Raw genomic sequence first — 16157 nt, 5'->3', positions numbered from 1 at the left:
GAAATATGATTTCAAGAAGCAATAGAAGGTTAGGTATGAACCTACATAAATCTAAACATTATGTAATTCGGGAAATGGAGAAAGGAAAAGATCAGGATCAAATGAAACAATTGGCAAATTTTCCAGAACATTACTCAGTTGATAAATTTTATTCTCAATTCCTTTCTTTCCCTTGTTTCTCCCATCAAGTGTATGAACAGGTTGTAATGGGTCTGCTTTTAAATGCATCCTGATTCTGATCACTTCTCCACATCACCTCTGGCCACATAATTTATCTTCCCTTTTTCTAGGACCAAAACCCTGTGGTCTTTTCTCTACAAAGCAGCTGGAGTGATCCTTTCAAATGTAAAACAAAACTTGTCTTCTATTTGAATCTTCTAGCAACTTCCAGTGTTCTTGCCTGGAGAATCCCAGGGACGGTGGAGCCTGATGGGCTGCCGTCTATGGGGTCGCACAGAGTCGGACACGACTGAAGCGACTTAGCAGCACCAGCAATTTCCCAAGTCATGGAATAAAAGCCAATTTTCTCATCCAAATCCACAAATCACCATGTGACTTGGCTACTAGAGGTACCTCTGTCCTCATTTCCTGCTACTCTGCTTCTTAGCTCTCTGTTCCAGCCACGTTGGCCTTTGGTTGGCTGCCATTTATGCTCCTACATCCTCAGGCAATTGTCACCTGCTGTTCCTCCCTCCTGGCATGCTGTTGCTTAGATTGCTACCTGGCTAGCTTTGCATCATTTTCTTCACCATAATTATCTGCCATTATATCATGCATTTATTTACACATTTGTCAGTAATCTCAGTTGAAATGTAAGCTCCAGGAGAACAGCTGCTTTTTTGTTGCTATTGGTAATTACTGTATATCCTCCTTGCTTTTTCAGAACAGAACCTTAGATAGTCCTAAGGAGGGGCTGGGTAATTAATGAGAAACTCTCTGAGTTCTGAGTTCAGTGGCTAAGGATACCTGAGTGGCTAGAATCTCTAGAGTAGTAGTTCTCAGACATTACTGTGTATCCAAATCCATTGGGAAACTTGCTAAAATTTATAAGTTTGAGCTCATTTTGGTTTAGACTAAGACTTTTCGAATCTGCATCTCACACACATATTTCAAGGGTCCTAGTTAGCTCTTGTGTACCTGGCTTTAGTGGAAGTCTTGGCAGATAGATAATCCACAGAAGCTATTTTATTTCCAGGTGACCAGGAATTAATTACAAATATGCATGGTTCAGTGGGCTTCCCAGGTGGCACCAGGGGTAAAGAACCCATCTGCCAATGCAGGAGATGTAAGAGATATGGGTTAATCCCAGGGTTGGGAAGATCCCCCGGAGGAGGGCATGGAAACCCACTCCAGTATTCTTACCTGAGAATCCCATGGACAGAGGAGCCTGGTAGGCTACAGTCCAAGGGTCGCAAAGAGTTGAACATGACTGAAGTGACTTAGCATGCAGATATGCATGCAGCATACATGCATGGTTCAAGCCTGAGGGATATGTGATATGAAGGTTGGGGATTGATTTCCTAAATTGATGTTAGTGGGAATTTATTGAGCTTTGAGTGGAAAATGATGGAAACAAGAAAGTATAAACTATTTTATACATGGAAGCATTTTATACCTAGATAAAGTGTTCACTGATTGCTTAGGGAGCCCAATATTTGAGATGATTGCTTTTTACAATTAAATATAAAATTATTTATAACCAGCAAATTCAGGCAATTTCAAATGATGCAAATAAGGGCCGTTTTTTTAATTCATCTTCAGTGAACCCCCTTTAGATATTCACTAAAAATGTCAAGGATAGTATTTTACTCTTCCGGTATAGAAGAGAGTGATTAAGTGATTTTGGCCAGAGTAATAATTGTTTCTCACACAGCTGTAAAGGAGATATTTAGAGTGTGTAATATCCATATGTGTGTGAACATCTTGGGATTTGTGGATATGACATCTAAGTGGATAAGTCCTTGTTACTGCATCTCATCAGATAGAATGTTCTTCCTGCATTAGCCAAGGCTGCCTAAGGCAATCAACCCACCACTTCTCCACTTTATTCCTCCCAATCAGAGAGGACAATGGAAGAAAGGCAGTGAGGAGTTATCAATCAGCTTGGATTCTAAATAAGGACTTCAGGAGAAGGAAATTGCTAGGAAAAGATTTGTTAGGGCCACTTAAAGTATCAACACAGGTCCACACTATCCACTGATACCATACATTATTGTTACCACTAAGGTCCTCATTAGAATAAAGGTCCTTCATTAAAATATTTTATATATATATATATATAAATTCTACAAAGTACCAAGTAGTGCTCATATTGGGAAAGGGTTAATTTTTGTTTTTGTAATCATTGGAATATAACAGGAAAAAAGTTACCAATTACACATGAATTCTAAGGTCATGCCTGTTTGGTTTTAAAATAAATTTATTAGTTCGCTTATTATTTTAAAAGTCATTTAAATGCCTATTTTGTGCAGGTTCAGTGACAAGCACTGGAATATCAAAGATAGAAGACATAGTATCTGCATCAAGGCCTACTTTTTTTTTCTTTATGCATTTATTATTACCTGGCATTGTGTGTGTTTTTAAGGAAATGGCAACCCACTCCAGTGTTCTTGCCTGGAGAATCTCAGGGACGGGGCATCCTGGTGGGCTGCCGTCTGTGGGGTTGCACAGAGTCGGACACGACTGAAGTGACTCAGCAGCAGTGGCTCTCGGAGAAGGCAATGGTACCCCACTCCAGTACTCTTGCCTGGAAAATCCCATGGATGGAGGAGTCTGGTGGGCTACAGTCCATGGGGTAGCTAAGAGTTGGACCTGACTGAGCGACTTCACTTTCACTTTTCACTTTCATGCACTGGAGAAGGAAATGGCAACCCACTCCAGTGTTCTTGCCTGGAGAATCCGAGGGACGGGGGAGCCTGGTGGGCTGCTGTCTACGGGGTCGCACAGAGTTGGACACGACTTAAGCAACTTAGCAGCAGCAACAGCAGCAGTGTTCATTGTTGATGGGTGATATAGTTGTGTGTGTGAGATTACCTATCTCCCTCATCCAAATGTAAGCTTCTGTTTTATTCATTGCTGACTATATCCCCAATGCACAGAGTATTCATATAGTAGAAAGTCATTACATAAAATATATGTTTTAAAACATATTTGTTTTTAAAAATAGCTAAGCATAAAGTGCAGTGGAAAGATAGGAGAGGAGAACCAACTCAGCCTGAGGAATGAGGAAAACCCTCAGCCAGGAGTTCACTAGGGAGCAAGACACGAAGAGATTCCGAAGAGTGAAAACAAGGCATTTAGGAAAAACTGTGAGCTGTTCTTCTGGAGCAAAGAGTGTGTTGGTGAAAAGAAGAGGAAAGAGAAGTATGGCAGAGAAGGAAAGCAGAAGGAGATCACTGTGGGTCTTGGACTCTATGTTGAGGTGTCTGGGTATTTTCTTTAGGCAAAGGGTCCGGATGGGGCTGCTGGCTGCCTGTAGGTTTGACCTGAGTCCTTTCCACCTTCCTCTGACTACACTGCCTGGACGGTCACTTGTTGCGTGTGACTGAGGAGGGCCTGACTGCATCTTCTAGGCTCTAGGGACAGACCTGTGACCTAGCCTGGGTATTTCGTTTTCTATCTTCCTGGTCAGAGGGATCGATTTCTGCATGAGAATGTGACTCAAGTTGGTCCCAAAAGACTTAATCCTGGAACTTTGTTTTTGGTTGGAACTATTTGGTATAAGAAAGTACTTTTGCATTGAGGTTGAAGATCTTTGATACTATAAACTTTGGGGGCACCATGAAAGAAGGATCTACTAAAATAAAAGTAACATAAAGGAAAGAAATATTAAGATAGGAAGAGATATGCTCTCTGATGACATTGTTTGAACATCTGGACTTAGCCACATGTAAAATTCAAACCTTTGCTGGACCTTCCAGTTGTGTGGGCCCCCAAAATCCTCTGACCTCTTTTTATTTTTTTTTTAGCCAGTTAGATTTTCTTAAGCCAGTAAGTTAGAGTTCTCTCTCATTCACAGAAGAATCCTAGCTGTTTGAGTATAGAAGAAATTAGAGGCTAGATGCCAGAAAGAAGGTGTGTGTGAGAGAGAGATTTTGAGATTTCTGGAGAAAATTAGACTGTTAAACTGCTGAAGGATCTGGTGATTAGGTATGTCAAGTCAAGACTAGAGAACAAAGTATGGACCACACCAGATTTGGGCAGGGGTCTGAGGGCTAAAGAAGTTAGTGAACTGTTAATACGAACTGTCAGAAATCAAAGGCCTTGTCTGGATTTCTCTAGAATCCAAGATGCTAAATTGGAATAGTTAAATTTTCATTGAAGGCTGAGGGCAAGGCAGTGATGTGGGGTGGGGCCCTGGCTCAAAGGCTAATATATGCATATAAAACTGGTCCAAGGAGAGCTGTTTACCTTTATGAAGCCTGTTTTCACATGCATTTTATATTCTGGAATTAATCACAGTACAGAGCTTATTTACATTTAGAAAGTGGTCTGAAAGTATAGATTAACTGTAGAGAATAGGAATGGGAGGATTAACTGTAGAGAATAGGAATGGGAGGAAAGAAGCCAGATTACAGTATCAACATCTGACTGTGAAGGGAAAAATTCTTTCTTGACTAGAGTTCCACCTACCCATTGGGCAAGACTCTGGCAGATTCCACTAGTGTCCTCCATGGCTTAGAATGATTCTGAATCAGTTTTTGATCAAAGACCACCCATGCAATCATTCCATCTTGGGTGGATTTATTTGCAAATGGGCATTGTGGCTAGCAATATAACCGTATTTGTTCCAAGTTAGTGTAAAAGTGGCTCTGAAGTAGTTTACTTACAACTTCTTTGTACTGAGAAATCTATCCTTCAAAACTCTAAATACCATCTCTTATTTCAAATGATGCCTGAGGGGTTTATGAATCTGCAGTCTTTATCACCTAACATGTTGAAACTCTCCTAATGTCTGGATTGAGCATCTGTACTCATATGAAAAGATCCTTAAGTTCAGTGGTAGAGATATAAATCAAGATAAAGCAAGTACTTCTGAAGCTTCAATACAGATACTCCTTGACAGTACTGCCCAGCCATAACTCTGACAGTAATGTGTGATAAATGATCAATGCCTGTCAATGCTCTAGGGTACCAAGGCCATTATTAGGGATCCCTTAAATAAAAATTGTCTGGGACTAAAATATATATTTAATTTGAATGCAACTGTTTATAAGCATCTAAAAGGAAAGGGGGTGAAGGCAATGGCACCCCACTCCAGTACTCTTGGCTGGAAAATCCCATGGGTGGAGGAGCCTGGTAGGCTTCAGTCCATGGGGTCGCTAGGAGTTGGACACAACTGAGTGACTTCACTTTCACTTTTCACTTTCATGCATTGGAGAAGGAAATGGCAACCCACTCCAGTGTTCTTGCCTGGAGAATCCCAGGGACGAGGGAGCCTGGTGGGCTGCCGTCTATGGGGTTGCACAGAGTCGGGCATGACTGAAGCGACTTAGCAGCAGCAGCAGTAGCAAAAGGAAAGGGGGAGATCATTCAACCATTATATTAAAGGAAAAATCTAATATTTTCTATTTTTTAAATTTAACCAGGGGGTAACATTTTAAAATACCATTCAGGTTGTATTATTAACATCACTGCTGGAGATGATGCACTGAACAGACTTGCTTTGTTACTGACACATTGTCTGCCTGTGCCCATTTTAGAAGAGGACAAGGAAGTTAGGAACTGGAAAACCCAAGTAGCCACAGGGATGCCTATAATTTCCTTGAGATAGTACTGGCCTATTATTATTCCACTTAAATCTGAAGAAGTTTATAAAATCTTATCCATAACACTCCTTTGAAGATTCTATTTTTCTGATGTTATATCGCTGTGATTCAGAAAGAATAGCAGAGGTTGATAGAAAGTACACTTGAAGAAATGTTAAAAATCAAACTGATAGAAACAGCAAGTAAGTCTGGAGTAGAAGCTAAAATGAACCATAGATAATGTCTTTTTCTTGCTTATTATAAACACATAAGAACTTTATAAAACATTATGATATAACACTCAGTACCCTGTGTGGTAACTAAGAACTCATCTTGACTGGAAAAGTCTTCTCTGGCAGTCAGTCATTCATTCAAAAAGTACTTACTTGGTATTTTCTCAATTCTAGTCACTGAGGAAAGAACAATAAACATAGTAGACTGGACCCTAGTGTCTATCCTGGGGAAGCTTGGAGTCTAATAAAGAGACAGAGGTTATAAAAATAATTATACAAATGAATTAATTATACTGCTGCTATTGCTAAGTCACTTTAGTCATGTCTGACTCTGTGTGACCCCAGAGATGTCAGCCCACGAGGCTCCCCCATCCCTGGGATTCTCCAGGCAAGAACACTGGAGTGGGTTGCCATTTCCTTCTCCAATGCATGAAAGTGAAAAGTGAAAGTGAAGTCACTCAGTTGTGTCCAACTCTTAGTGACCCCATGGACTGCAGCCCACCAGGCTCCTCCGTCCATGGGATTTTCCAGCCAAGAGTACTGGAGTGGGGTGCCATTGCCTTCTCCAATTAATTATACATATACTCAATATTGTGGTAAGTCTTAAGGTGGAAAAGTATAGAATGTCATGAAAACAAATCACAAGGGCACCAATATAAACTAATTCCTACCTGGATACTTCCCATCTCTTTATTTGGTTCAGACAGTAAAGAATCTGCCTACAATGTAGGAGAGCTGGGTTCGATCCTTGGGTTGGGAAGATCCCTTGGAGAAGGGCATGGCAACCCACTCCAGTATTCTTGCCTTGAAAATTCCATGGACAGGGGAGCCTGGCGGGTTACAGTCCATGGAGTCACAAAAGAGTCTGAGAAATTAATACTTTTCATCTCTTCATGTATTATGTTAAACTTTTCCTATGGCCCTTATTTTAAACTTTTAATTTTGAAATTATGTAGATTTCTGGAAAGTTGCAAAGATAGCACAGAGAGAGCCCATGTATTCTTCTCCCAGTTTCTCCCACTGAGCACATCTTACTGTTGTACAATATCAAAACCAAGAAACTGATATGAATATAAAGTATGTATAGTTCTATGTAATTTTACTACACATTAGTTCCATGTAACCACGACTGCAACCAAGATACAAAGTCTTCTACCACTGTGAAGGTTTCCCTCCTGCTCCCGATTTATAATCAATCGCATCCACTGACCCCTCCCCACCACTGTCACTAAGTTCTGGAAACCACTAATCTGTTCTTCATCTCTATAATGTTGTCATTTCAGAAGCATTATATAAATACAATCATACATATATAATCTTTTGAGATTGGCTTTTTTCACTTGGCATAATGCCCTTGAGATCTAGCCAAGTTGTTGCCTGTATCAATGATTCTTACTTTTTATTGGGCTATTACTTTACAGTGTGAATGTATAATAGTTTGTTTAACCATTCACCTGTATGCATGCTAAGTTGTTCAGTGTCCAACTCTTTGTGACCCTATGGACTGTAGCCCACCAGGCACCTGTGTCCTTGGAATTCTCTAGGCAAGAATACCGGAGTGGGTTGCCATGCCCTCCTCCAGGGGATCTTCCTGACCCAGGGATCGAACACACATCTCTTGCGTCTCCTGCATTGGCAGGTGGGTTCTTTACCACACTACTTAGCTTTTATAGGATATTTTGGCTATTTCCAATGAACTTCTAAATATATTAATTATAGTTATTATTATTAATTATAACCATTATTTTTAACCCAACATCTGAGATTTTTGCAGGATGTTTTATTGACTAAGTTTCTTTCTCTTGACTATGGGCATTTTTTTTTCCTATTTCTTCTCATGTCCAGAAATCTTTTATTATTAAACTAGACATGTTGGTGATATACCGTAGAGACTGGATTTTGTTATCTTCCCTGACAAATCCTGAGTTTTGTTTTGAAATTAAGTTAAATTACTAACAGATCCCCTAGAATGTGTAGACTTGGTTTTATATGTTGTTAGGCTGAGTCTATTTTAGTTTTTCCCTTAACTCAAAGGGAATTTCTTATTCTAGTGACTTAGTCTTCTAATGTGTGATCTTTTTAGGGGTTTTAATGGAAAACTTAATGTATTTACCAACCTGCCCTAAATGGCTGGATTCAGACTCCAACCTGACTTCCATACGGCAGATAACAGCTGAAATCTCTGTTCATCTGTCCCCATCTCCTAGCCTTTCAGCTGCTTTTTTTCCTCTCTGGCATTCTTGGCATTTTACCTATATTTGTAATTCAAGGATTAACCAAGGACTCATGGGAAGTTTATACTTAGATTTTGAGTTTCTCTTGTGGCTTCACTTCCTCCTAAAATTTCTAGGAACTCTGGAAGCATCAAACTCCATGCTCTGATTTATCAGATCAACAAAACTGCACGTTTTTTTGCTGATATTTCCCTGCTCTGCATCTTCCAGACTGGGGAGTAGCCCTCAGGGAGGAAGCTGTATAAACACTATTTACACAGTGAGATTCCCTTCATTGGGGTTTGACTCTCTGCTAGTTTTTGCTTGTTTTCAGTTACTCTCTCATGTCTTCAAGCAGATTAAAAAAAAGTTATTTTTTCTCAGGATTTATGATTTTTAATCTGTCAAAGAGTCAATTTGATTTAAACAACTCTGCCATGTCTTACTTAACATGATCTGTTTTTGAATTTTGGCGTAAATGTGTTTACTTATGTTTCTATGAAAAGCATCTATGGCATTCCAAGTCTAGCTTTCCATAGGTAAAAATACATCTTTATTTTCTTTACATGTTTTGTCTTCTGACAACTGAGGGATTTTTCTGTTATTTCTCTTGGAAGTTAAATTTAAAAAGTCAATTTAAAAATCAAATAAACATTTGTTTATTTGAGATTCAATGAAACCTTACTTTGTCTAAGCCCTGTGTTGCTCAAAACACCTGCTTATGAGATAAAGATCAGTTAGATGGAAACATTTTACTTATTTCTTATGTAGTCAGTAAATCCACTTTAGAGCAATATATGTTATACCTCTAGATATGATATGGCATATGAGCCTTTCTGCCAGCCTTTATTTGTCCGTTTGTTGTTTAGTCGCTATGTTGTGTCAGACTCTTTTGAGACCATATGGACTGTAGCCTGCCAGGCTCCTCTGTCCATGGGATTTCTCAGCCAAGAATACTGTAATGGGTTGCCATGTCCATCTCCAAGGCATTTTCCCAACCCAGGGACTGAATCCATATCTCCTACATGGCAGCTGGATTTTTTACCCCTGAGCCACCTGGGAAACCTTAGCACCTTAGAAAATTCTTTGATATCCTGGGATAGAATCAAGGCAGAGTGTGGTTAAAGTTCGTTTTATAATATTTTTCTTTTATCTGAATAATTTGACTTAAGGTTGCTTGACTTATCCATCTAGTTACTCTCTCTAGAGAATGTTGCTTTTCTAGCCAATTGAAAGACCTTGTTTTCTTCTTTTTATTACTCCAAATGCTATGTACCTTTGACTGTTCATCCTGTTCATATCGTCTGAACATTCCTACCAAGGAATCTCTACCATTTTGTCTATGTAGGGTTTTTACTCATGATAAATCAGTTCACACACATTTCAAGCTCTGCAGAGGACCAACCAGTAGATTAGAAGTAACTGAGTTGGGAATGGGAGTAGAAAAGAGGTGGCTTTGAAAACCACTGCTAAGATACTTCTAAAGCTGGTCTGGCTACAATCAGATAATAGGAAGCTTTTCCTTTCAGATATATCCAAGATAAATGCTCTCCTGTCTTATTTTATACTTCAATCATAGTTTTCTTTCCAGCCAGATCAGAAGATTCTTGAGGGCAAGGATCATGACAACCCCTTTCCTTGTAGGACTGAACATAGTGCTTTACACAGGAGTAAGAAGGCAATGGCACCCCACTCCAGTACTCTTGCCTGGAAAATCCCATGGATGGAGGAGCCTCGTAGGCTGCAGTCCATGGGGTTGATGAGGGTCGGACATGACTGAGCGACTTCACTTTCACTTTTCACTTTCATGCATTGGAGAAGGAAATGGCAATCCACTCCAGTGTTCTTGCCAGGAGAATCCCAGGGACGGGGGAGCCTGGTGGGCTGCCGTCTATGGGGTCGCACAGAGTTGGACACGACTGAAGTGACTCAGCAGCAGCAACATTTTATTTGAGTGTGTTGCTTTGAATTTTGACCATTTGGCTGAATCTGTAGGTTTTCTTAATTTATGATTTTCTAGTTACTTGACATTGTCAAATTTTGATATCCTACTAAAAAGCACGAAGATGCACCTTGAAGATTAGTAATTTGACTTCTGCCTGATTCTTCAGCCATAGCACATATTACTTTATTTCTCCCTCACTTACTATGCTCTTGCTACATTGGTCTTCTTTCAGTACTTTTACATATCATGCAATTCTTTGCCTAGAATGGACATGGCACATGCCACTTTCATCACCCAGCTGACAGATCCAATGGTAATTCCTCAGAGAGGTTTTCCGGATCACCTGATCAATATTTCCTGTTCCCTTGAACATTCCCCTGTTCAAGACAATGCTCCCCTGACATTCCCTTGCCCATTACTCTGTTTTACTTTCTTTGTGAAAGTGAGTCACTCGGTTGTGTCTGACTCTTGGTGACCCAATGGACTATACAGTCCATAGAATTCTCCAGGCCAGAATACTAGAGTGGGTAGACTTTCCCTTCTCCGGGGGATCTTCCCAACCCAGGGATCAAACCCAGGTCTCCTGCATTGCAGGCAGATTCTTTACCAGCTGGGCCACAAGGAAAGCCCACTTTCTTTGTAGCACTTCCTTTTACCTGAAATTATTCTCTCAATAGCTGGTTGTTTGCTTCCTGGCTGTCTTCCCATGTTAGCGTCTAAACTCCAGGAGGGCAAGGAAAAAACTCCTTTCATTAACAGCAGTATCCTCAATGCTTAGAACTGTGAATGAATATTGAGTTGTCACCCTGTGTGTCATCTTCAAAACAATTTGTCATGGATCCAGTATTTCAATGCACATATTGTCAAATGGTTTTAGTGATAAATGGCATGAAAGTAGGGACTAGGGACTAGGGATTTTTCAAAGGAATAAACAAAGCATTATTTTCAATTTAATTACACACAGAGAGCACAGGTCATAGGATCTACCAGTGAAAAGCAAAGGACAAATATTGACAGTGTCTTGAATATAATAATTGTTGCTGTTCAGTTGCTCATTAGTATCAGACTATTTGCAGCCCCATGGACTGCAGCATGCCAGACTTCCCTGTCATTTGCTATCTCCTAGAGTTTGCTCAAACTCTTGTCCATTGAGTTGGTGATGCTATCCAACCATCTCATCCTCTCTCCCTGCCTTCTCCTCCTGCCCTTGATCTTTCTCAGCCTTAAGACCTTTCCCAATGAGTCAGCCCTTTGGATCAGGTGGCCAAAATATTGGAGCTTTAATACTTATTGAGTATTTACTGTGTACTAGATTAGACATTAAAAATACTAGAATATAAACTATCAAATACTAGACTTTGAAAAAAAATACCAAAACTCATTTAGTCCTTATGGTAACTGAGAGATAGGTATACTATAGTCATCATTTTCTGGTTGATAACATTAGGAACAGGAGTTAGATAAGGAGTAACATAGGTTGATTTGCCTGGAGTTCTAAAGCCAGTAACTGGACTTCCCTGGTGGCTCAGATGGTAAGAGCATCTGGCTACAGTGCGGGAGACCCAGGTTCAATCCCTGGGTCAGGAAGATCCCCCTGGAGAAGGAAATGGCACCCCACTCCAGTACTCTTGCCTGGAAAATCCCATGGACAGAGCAGCCTGGTGGGCTATCGTCCATGGGGTTGCAGAGAGTCAGACACGACTGGGCAACTCCGCTTTCACTTTCTGAAGCCAGTAAGTGGCAGAGCTGGGAATTAACCCCACGCAGTTTGATTCCATTCTGTGGTGGTAACCGCTGTGCTGTAGTGCCTCATTGCCACTTAGGAGTAAGAGTTTGTTCTCACTTCTTTAGTTCTCTCATTTATTTATAAAGTAGATCTGGAATTGTTTTGCATATAGTCTCACAACTATATAGTTTAGAATAAGGAATCATGGACTTGCAGTTGAGTTGCAGGCCCATGTATGTTATTCATCTATGTAAAATTCCACCTAACATCTCCGATTCTCAGTTTCCAGTTATGCAACATGAAGGGTACTTTGAGCCTTATTAAAGATAAGCTAGTATTTTATGATATTTTATTTTCTTGTGGGAGCTCTGAGTACCATACTGCTGCTAAATTGCAGAAGAAGATTGTTAGGCATATTTAATAGATTGTGCTGTGCTTAGTCACTCAGTCGCGTCTAGCTTTTTGCGACTCCGTGGACTGTAGCCTGCCAGGCTCCTCTGTCCATGGGGACTCTCCAGGTAAGAATACTTGTGTGGGTTGCCATGCCCTCCTCCAGGGGATCTTCCCAACCCAGGGATTGAGCCCAGGTCTCCAGCATTGCAGGAGGATTCTTTACCATCTGAGCCATCAGGGGGGCCCATGAATACTGGAGTGGGTAGCTTATCCGTTATCCCTACCCAGGAATCAAACCAGGGTCTCCTGCATGGAAGGTGTGTTCTTTACCAGCTGAGCTACCAGGGAAGCCCTATTTCATAGATTACCTGGACTTTATTCATCTCCAGTTTGTTCTTCTCATTAGCGCTCTGGTCTTGTTTGCCAGCTCCTTTCTTCTGAGGGCCCTTTCCAAAAAAGATGTAATTTACAAAGGCATATTCCAGCAGAGCCAGGAACACAAACACGAAGCAACCCATCAGGTAAATGTCAATCGCTTTGACATAAGGAATCTTTGGCAGGGTCTCCCTGAGGTGAGTGCTGATGGTGGTCATTGTCAGCACTGTGGTGATTCCTATGAAACAGAAAAACACAGCTCAGCTGAATGCACTGTGAAGATTCCTGTTGAAGACAGATGACAGATGCCATTCTCTTGTTAGTATCCCAGAATGACGGCAGTAATACAATAAACCACGGGGTGAAAAGAGCAGATGGTTTAAAAGACAAAGCTGCAGACTCCGTACATAGTTCGTGAGTGAATCATAAAATGGGATGCTTTGTGAATGTTGGGTTGAAAACTGTATTTTAAAAAATAATGCACAAAGGAGAAAGAAAGGTAAATGGAAATATTAAAATCTCATTGATTCACCCACTGTTCACTGTCACATGTCCCTCATTCTGCTACATGCCACCTTCTTTCCTTCCTTCTCTCAGCATCTGTCATGTCCATCCTAAATCTGTTCTTGTAATACTAATCCCCATGACAGCCACTACCAAACTGAAAGTCAATGACCAGTTTCAGAACTATTTCATTGCATGAAACTAATATACCCAGGTCATAGGGTCAGTATTGATTTTTAAAAGTATAACGCAACATTCATAGTGAGTTGACATGGAAAGAAGAAACTAATAAAGTTCATGATTTGCATCAAGTATTTGATACATGTATTTTAAAATATAATAAAATCTTACTGACTTTTCCCCCTAAAATATTACCTCTAGTTCCTTGATTCCAGAGACTAGAGTGAGTTAGCTCCCTGGAGTCGGGAAAAGACTTCCTAAAAATTCAACTTGTTAAAGAAATTTAAGACTGTAGTCTTTTAGAAGGAAGATTTTTGCGTTGTCTACTTTGTTAAATGTATCATTCTTAACAGTATAATCTTTGTGTGTCTGTATAACATTTTGTGTTGATGATGGTGATAAAACAATGATTGGGGAAAATAAGAAGTGATATGCCTACTGAATCCTAAACTATGCTGTAATATTGATATTGCACACCTGTATAGGACTTCCCTGGTGGCTCGGACAGTAAAGAATCTGCAATGTGGGAGACCCAAGTTTGAACTCTAGGATGGGAAGATCCCTTGCAGAAGGGAATGGCTACCCACTTCAGTAGTCTTGCCTGGACAGAGGAGCCTGGTGGGCTACAGTCCATGGGGTCACAATGAGTTGGACATGATTGAGTGACTAATATACACACACTGTGATTTTCCAGTTGTGGACACATCTCTGAATTCTATGCAGTCGTAACAGCCTGCTGAGTGGGATAGGGCAGGTATATTGTTCCCATTTTATAGCTAAGTAAACAGAGACTCTGAGATTAGCTATTTTACTGTAGATCACTGAGCTAGGGGCAAAAAGGCAAGGAGGTACGAAGCAAAGGCATTTAAAATAAAAGCAAAACCTAAAACTCGATGGAGTTCCTCAAAAATAAAGACAAGAGATGTAAAATGGATACTAAAGACAAAGGGAGAACTGGCAAAGGGAACAGAAGTTCGAAAATGATAAGGGAATAAAATAGTTTCAACTTCATTTGCGAGTGAGATTATTCTATTTGGATTCCCTGATTTGACCGCCCAGCTTTAGGAGAATAGAGGTAGTCAGAACTACTGTACAAAAAGTTTAAATCGTTGACATCAGTAATGGATTTAAATGTCTGGACTGATATGAAATGCCCTCGTGAGTGGTCCTATTAGTTTTTTGAATAAAATTTTAAATTTCTCATAATTCTACCTAACCTCTGATACAGAAACAAACAATTCATTTAAAATACATCAGTTCCACTTCTGCTTCTAGTCCTTGGCTTAACTTTTTTAAGCAAGGGGGAGGGGTTGGTAAATACATTTATTTTCTACTTAATTAGGTTTTAAACTACCTTAGGTTTTACATTTCAAAAGATAGTTTTATTCATTATATGCTGACATCTCTAATCAAAATATTGTTAGCTTTGAGGAGAGATGTGTAAAAAAGAACTGCAATTCATGACCTTGATGGTTCATATTCCCTGCTGTGGACATTGTCCAATGTTTTTCTTTAACCATGGCATATATATGTATTCATATTCACATTCAAATAATATGTGCACATACATTTGTATGATATGATAAAGTATTTGTCTAGTTTCCTTAGTCTTGGAATGTTCAATGGTTGATGAGGGGCTGCTAGCATTTGACTTTGTGAGCCTTAGATACTCAACCAATAGAAATGAGCTGTGGACATGATGACTAGTCTAGGGGTGAAAGGTTATGCTGATTATTTAATCCAGTTCTGTAGTCTCAGAAGACCTAGGTATGTTAGCTTAGTCACAAATGATGCTCTTTTGCATGAACATATGCATGTGTGTGTGGGTGTGTGCGTGTGTGTGTGTGCGCGTGCATGAATAATCCCAGAAGATGATAAATGAAATGGCTCTGGGTCAAATAATAAGGCTGACCCACACATACCCAGATTCATCAGACAGATCGTACATATTCTAACTTTCCAAGGAATCCTTTAAAATTAAACACAGCCCTTCAGCTTGGAGCAATTATTCAGTCACGGCAAGATTAATTCTGAATTTTGTTCTTCAGGAAAGAAACCATTTTTATTCTGTCCTGATTATAGATCATTAATACAGCTGATGAATATCTGTGCCTTTCTCAAGTGCAAGAAGCTCCATTTAAGGGAAATTCAGATAGATACAATTTAACTACATTTAATATTCAAAAGATAGTATTGACATAGCTTGTGAATAGTTACAAGATTTAGCTTTCTTCAGGTCCATTTGAGAATAATGTAATAATGTTCTCTACCAAAGAAAGCAGGAACCAAGGAAGAAATCACAAAGTTAGTAAAAATTAGTGTAATGAGAATTTTAAAATATGTTCTAAGAAGCACTTATATAGGGTTGAATGTACTCCAAGATTATTATTTATTTTAATTTTGGTAAAGTGATAAAAAGATGTTATGTTGTAAAACGTGCACTCTGTTAAGTGCTTACATGTAGATGTTTTATTACCAAGCACCCTTAGGGCACTCTCATCCTTTGGCTTTCTATGGGAGAAGCCCTAGCCTGTAATGCTTCTCATTGGTTGTTATTTGAGGTGAAATCCCACCAGCCCTCTGGGGTGCTGGAATGCATTACCTAGTGCAACTCTGGCTGCAGATGCGTCATAATTGATCCAAAACGACACCCACGACAGAATTGTAATCAGTGTGGAAGGCATGTAGGTTTGCAAAATGAAGTAACCGATGTTTCTTTTTAGACGAAAACTTAGTGACAGTCGTGGGTATGCCCCTGAATGGAAAAAAATAAAAGAAAAAAATCAGATGGTCATTTGGTTGGCTCCATCTTCCTTCTCAGCACCCCTAGTACATTTTGGG

At 39.8% G+C, this 16157-nt stretch overlaps 1 protein-coding gene across 1 annotated transcript in view; it reads right to left on the bottom strand.

Moving 5' to 3' along the window:
* GABRB1 (gamma-aminobutyric acid type A receptor beta1 subunit) overlaps nucleotides 1-16157 on the bottom strand; it is a 457044-nt gene that overhangs the window by 12603 nt on the left and 428284 nt on the right. Inside the window, exons 7-8 of the mRNA XM_027544418.1 lie at nucleotides 15919-16071; nucleotides 12626-12870 (exon numbers count right to left, since the gene is read on the bottom strand). Coding sequence (XP_027400219.1) covers nucleotides 12626-12870; nucleotides 15919-16071 — 398 coding nt within the window. The remainder of the gene's footprint in view (nucleotides 1-12625; nucleotides 12871-15918; nucleotides 16072-16157) is intronic.

Source organism: Bos indicus x Bos taurus, chromosome 6 (genome assembly GCF_003369695.1).
Source record: "Bos indicus x Bos taurus breed Angus x Brahman F1 hybrid chromosome 6, Bos_hybrid_MaternalHap_v2.0, whole genome shotgun sequence".
NCBI lineage: Eukaryota > Metazoa > Chordata > Mammalia > Artiodactyla > Bovidae > Bos > Bos indicus x Bos taurus.
Note: the sequence above shows the minus strand (reverse complement) of the source record. Positions and strands in the feature narration are given on the sequence as shown.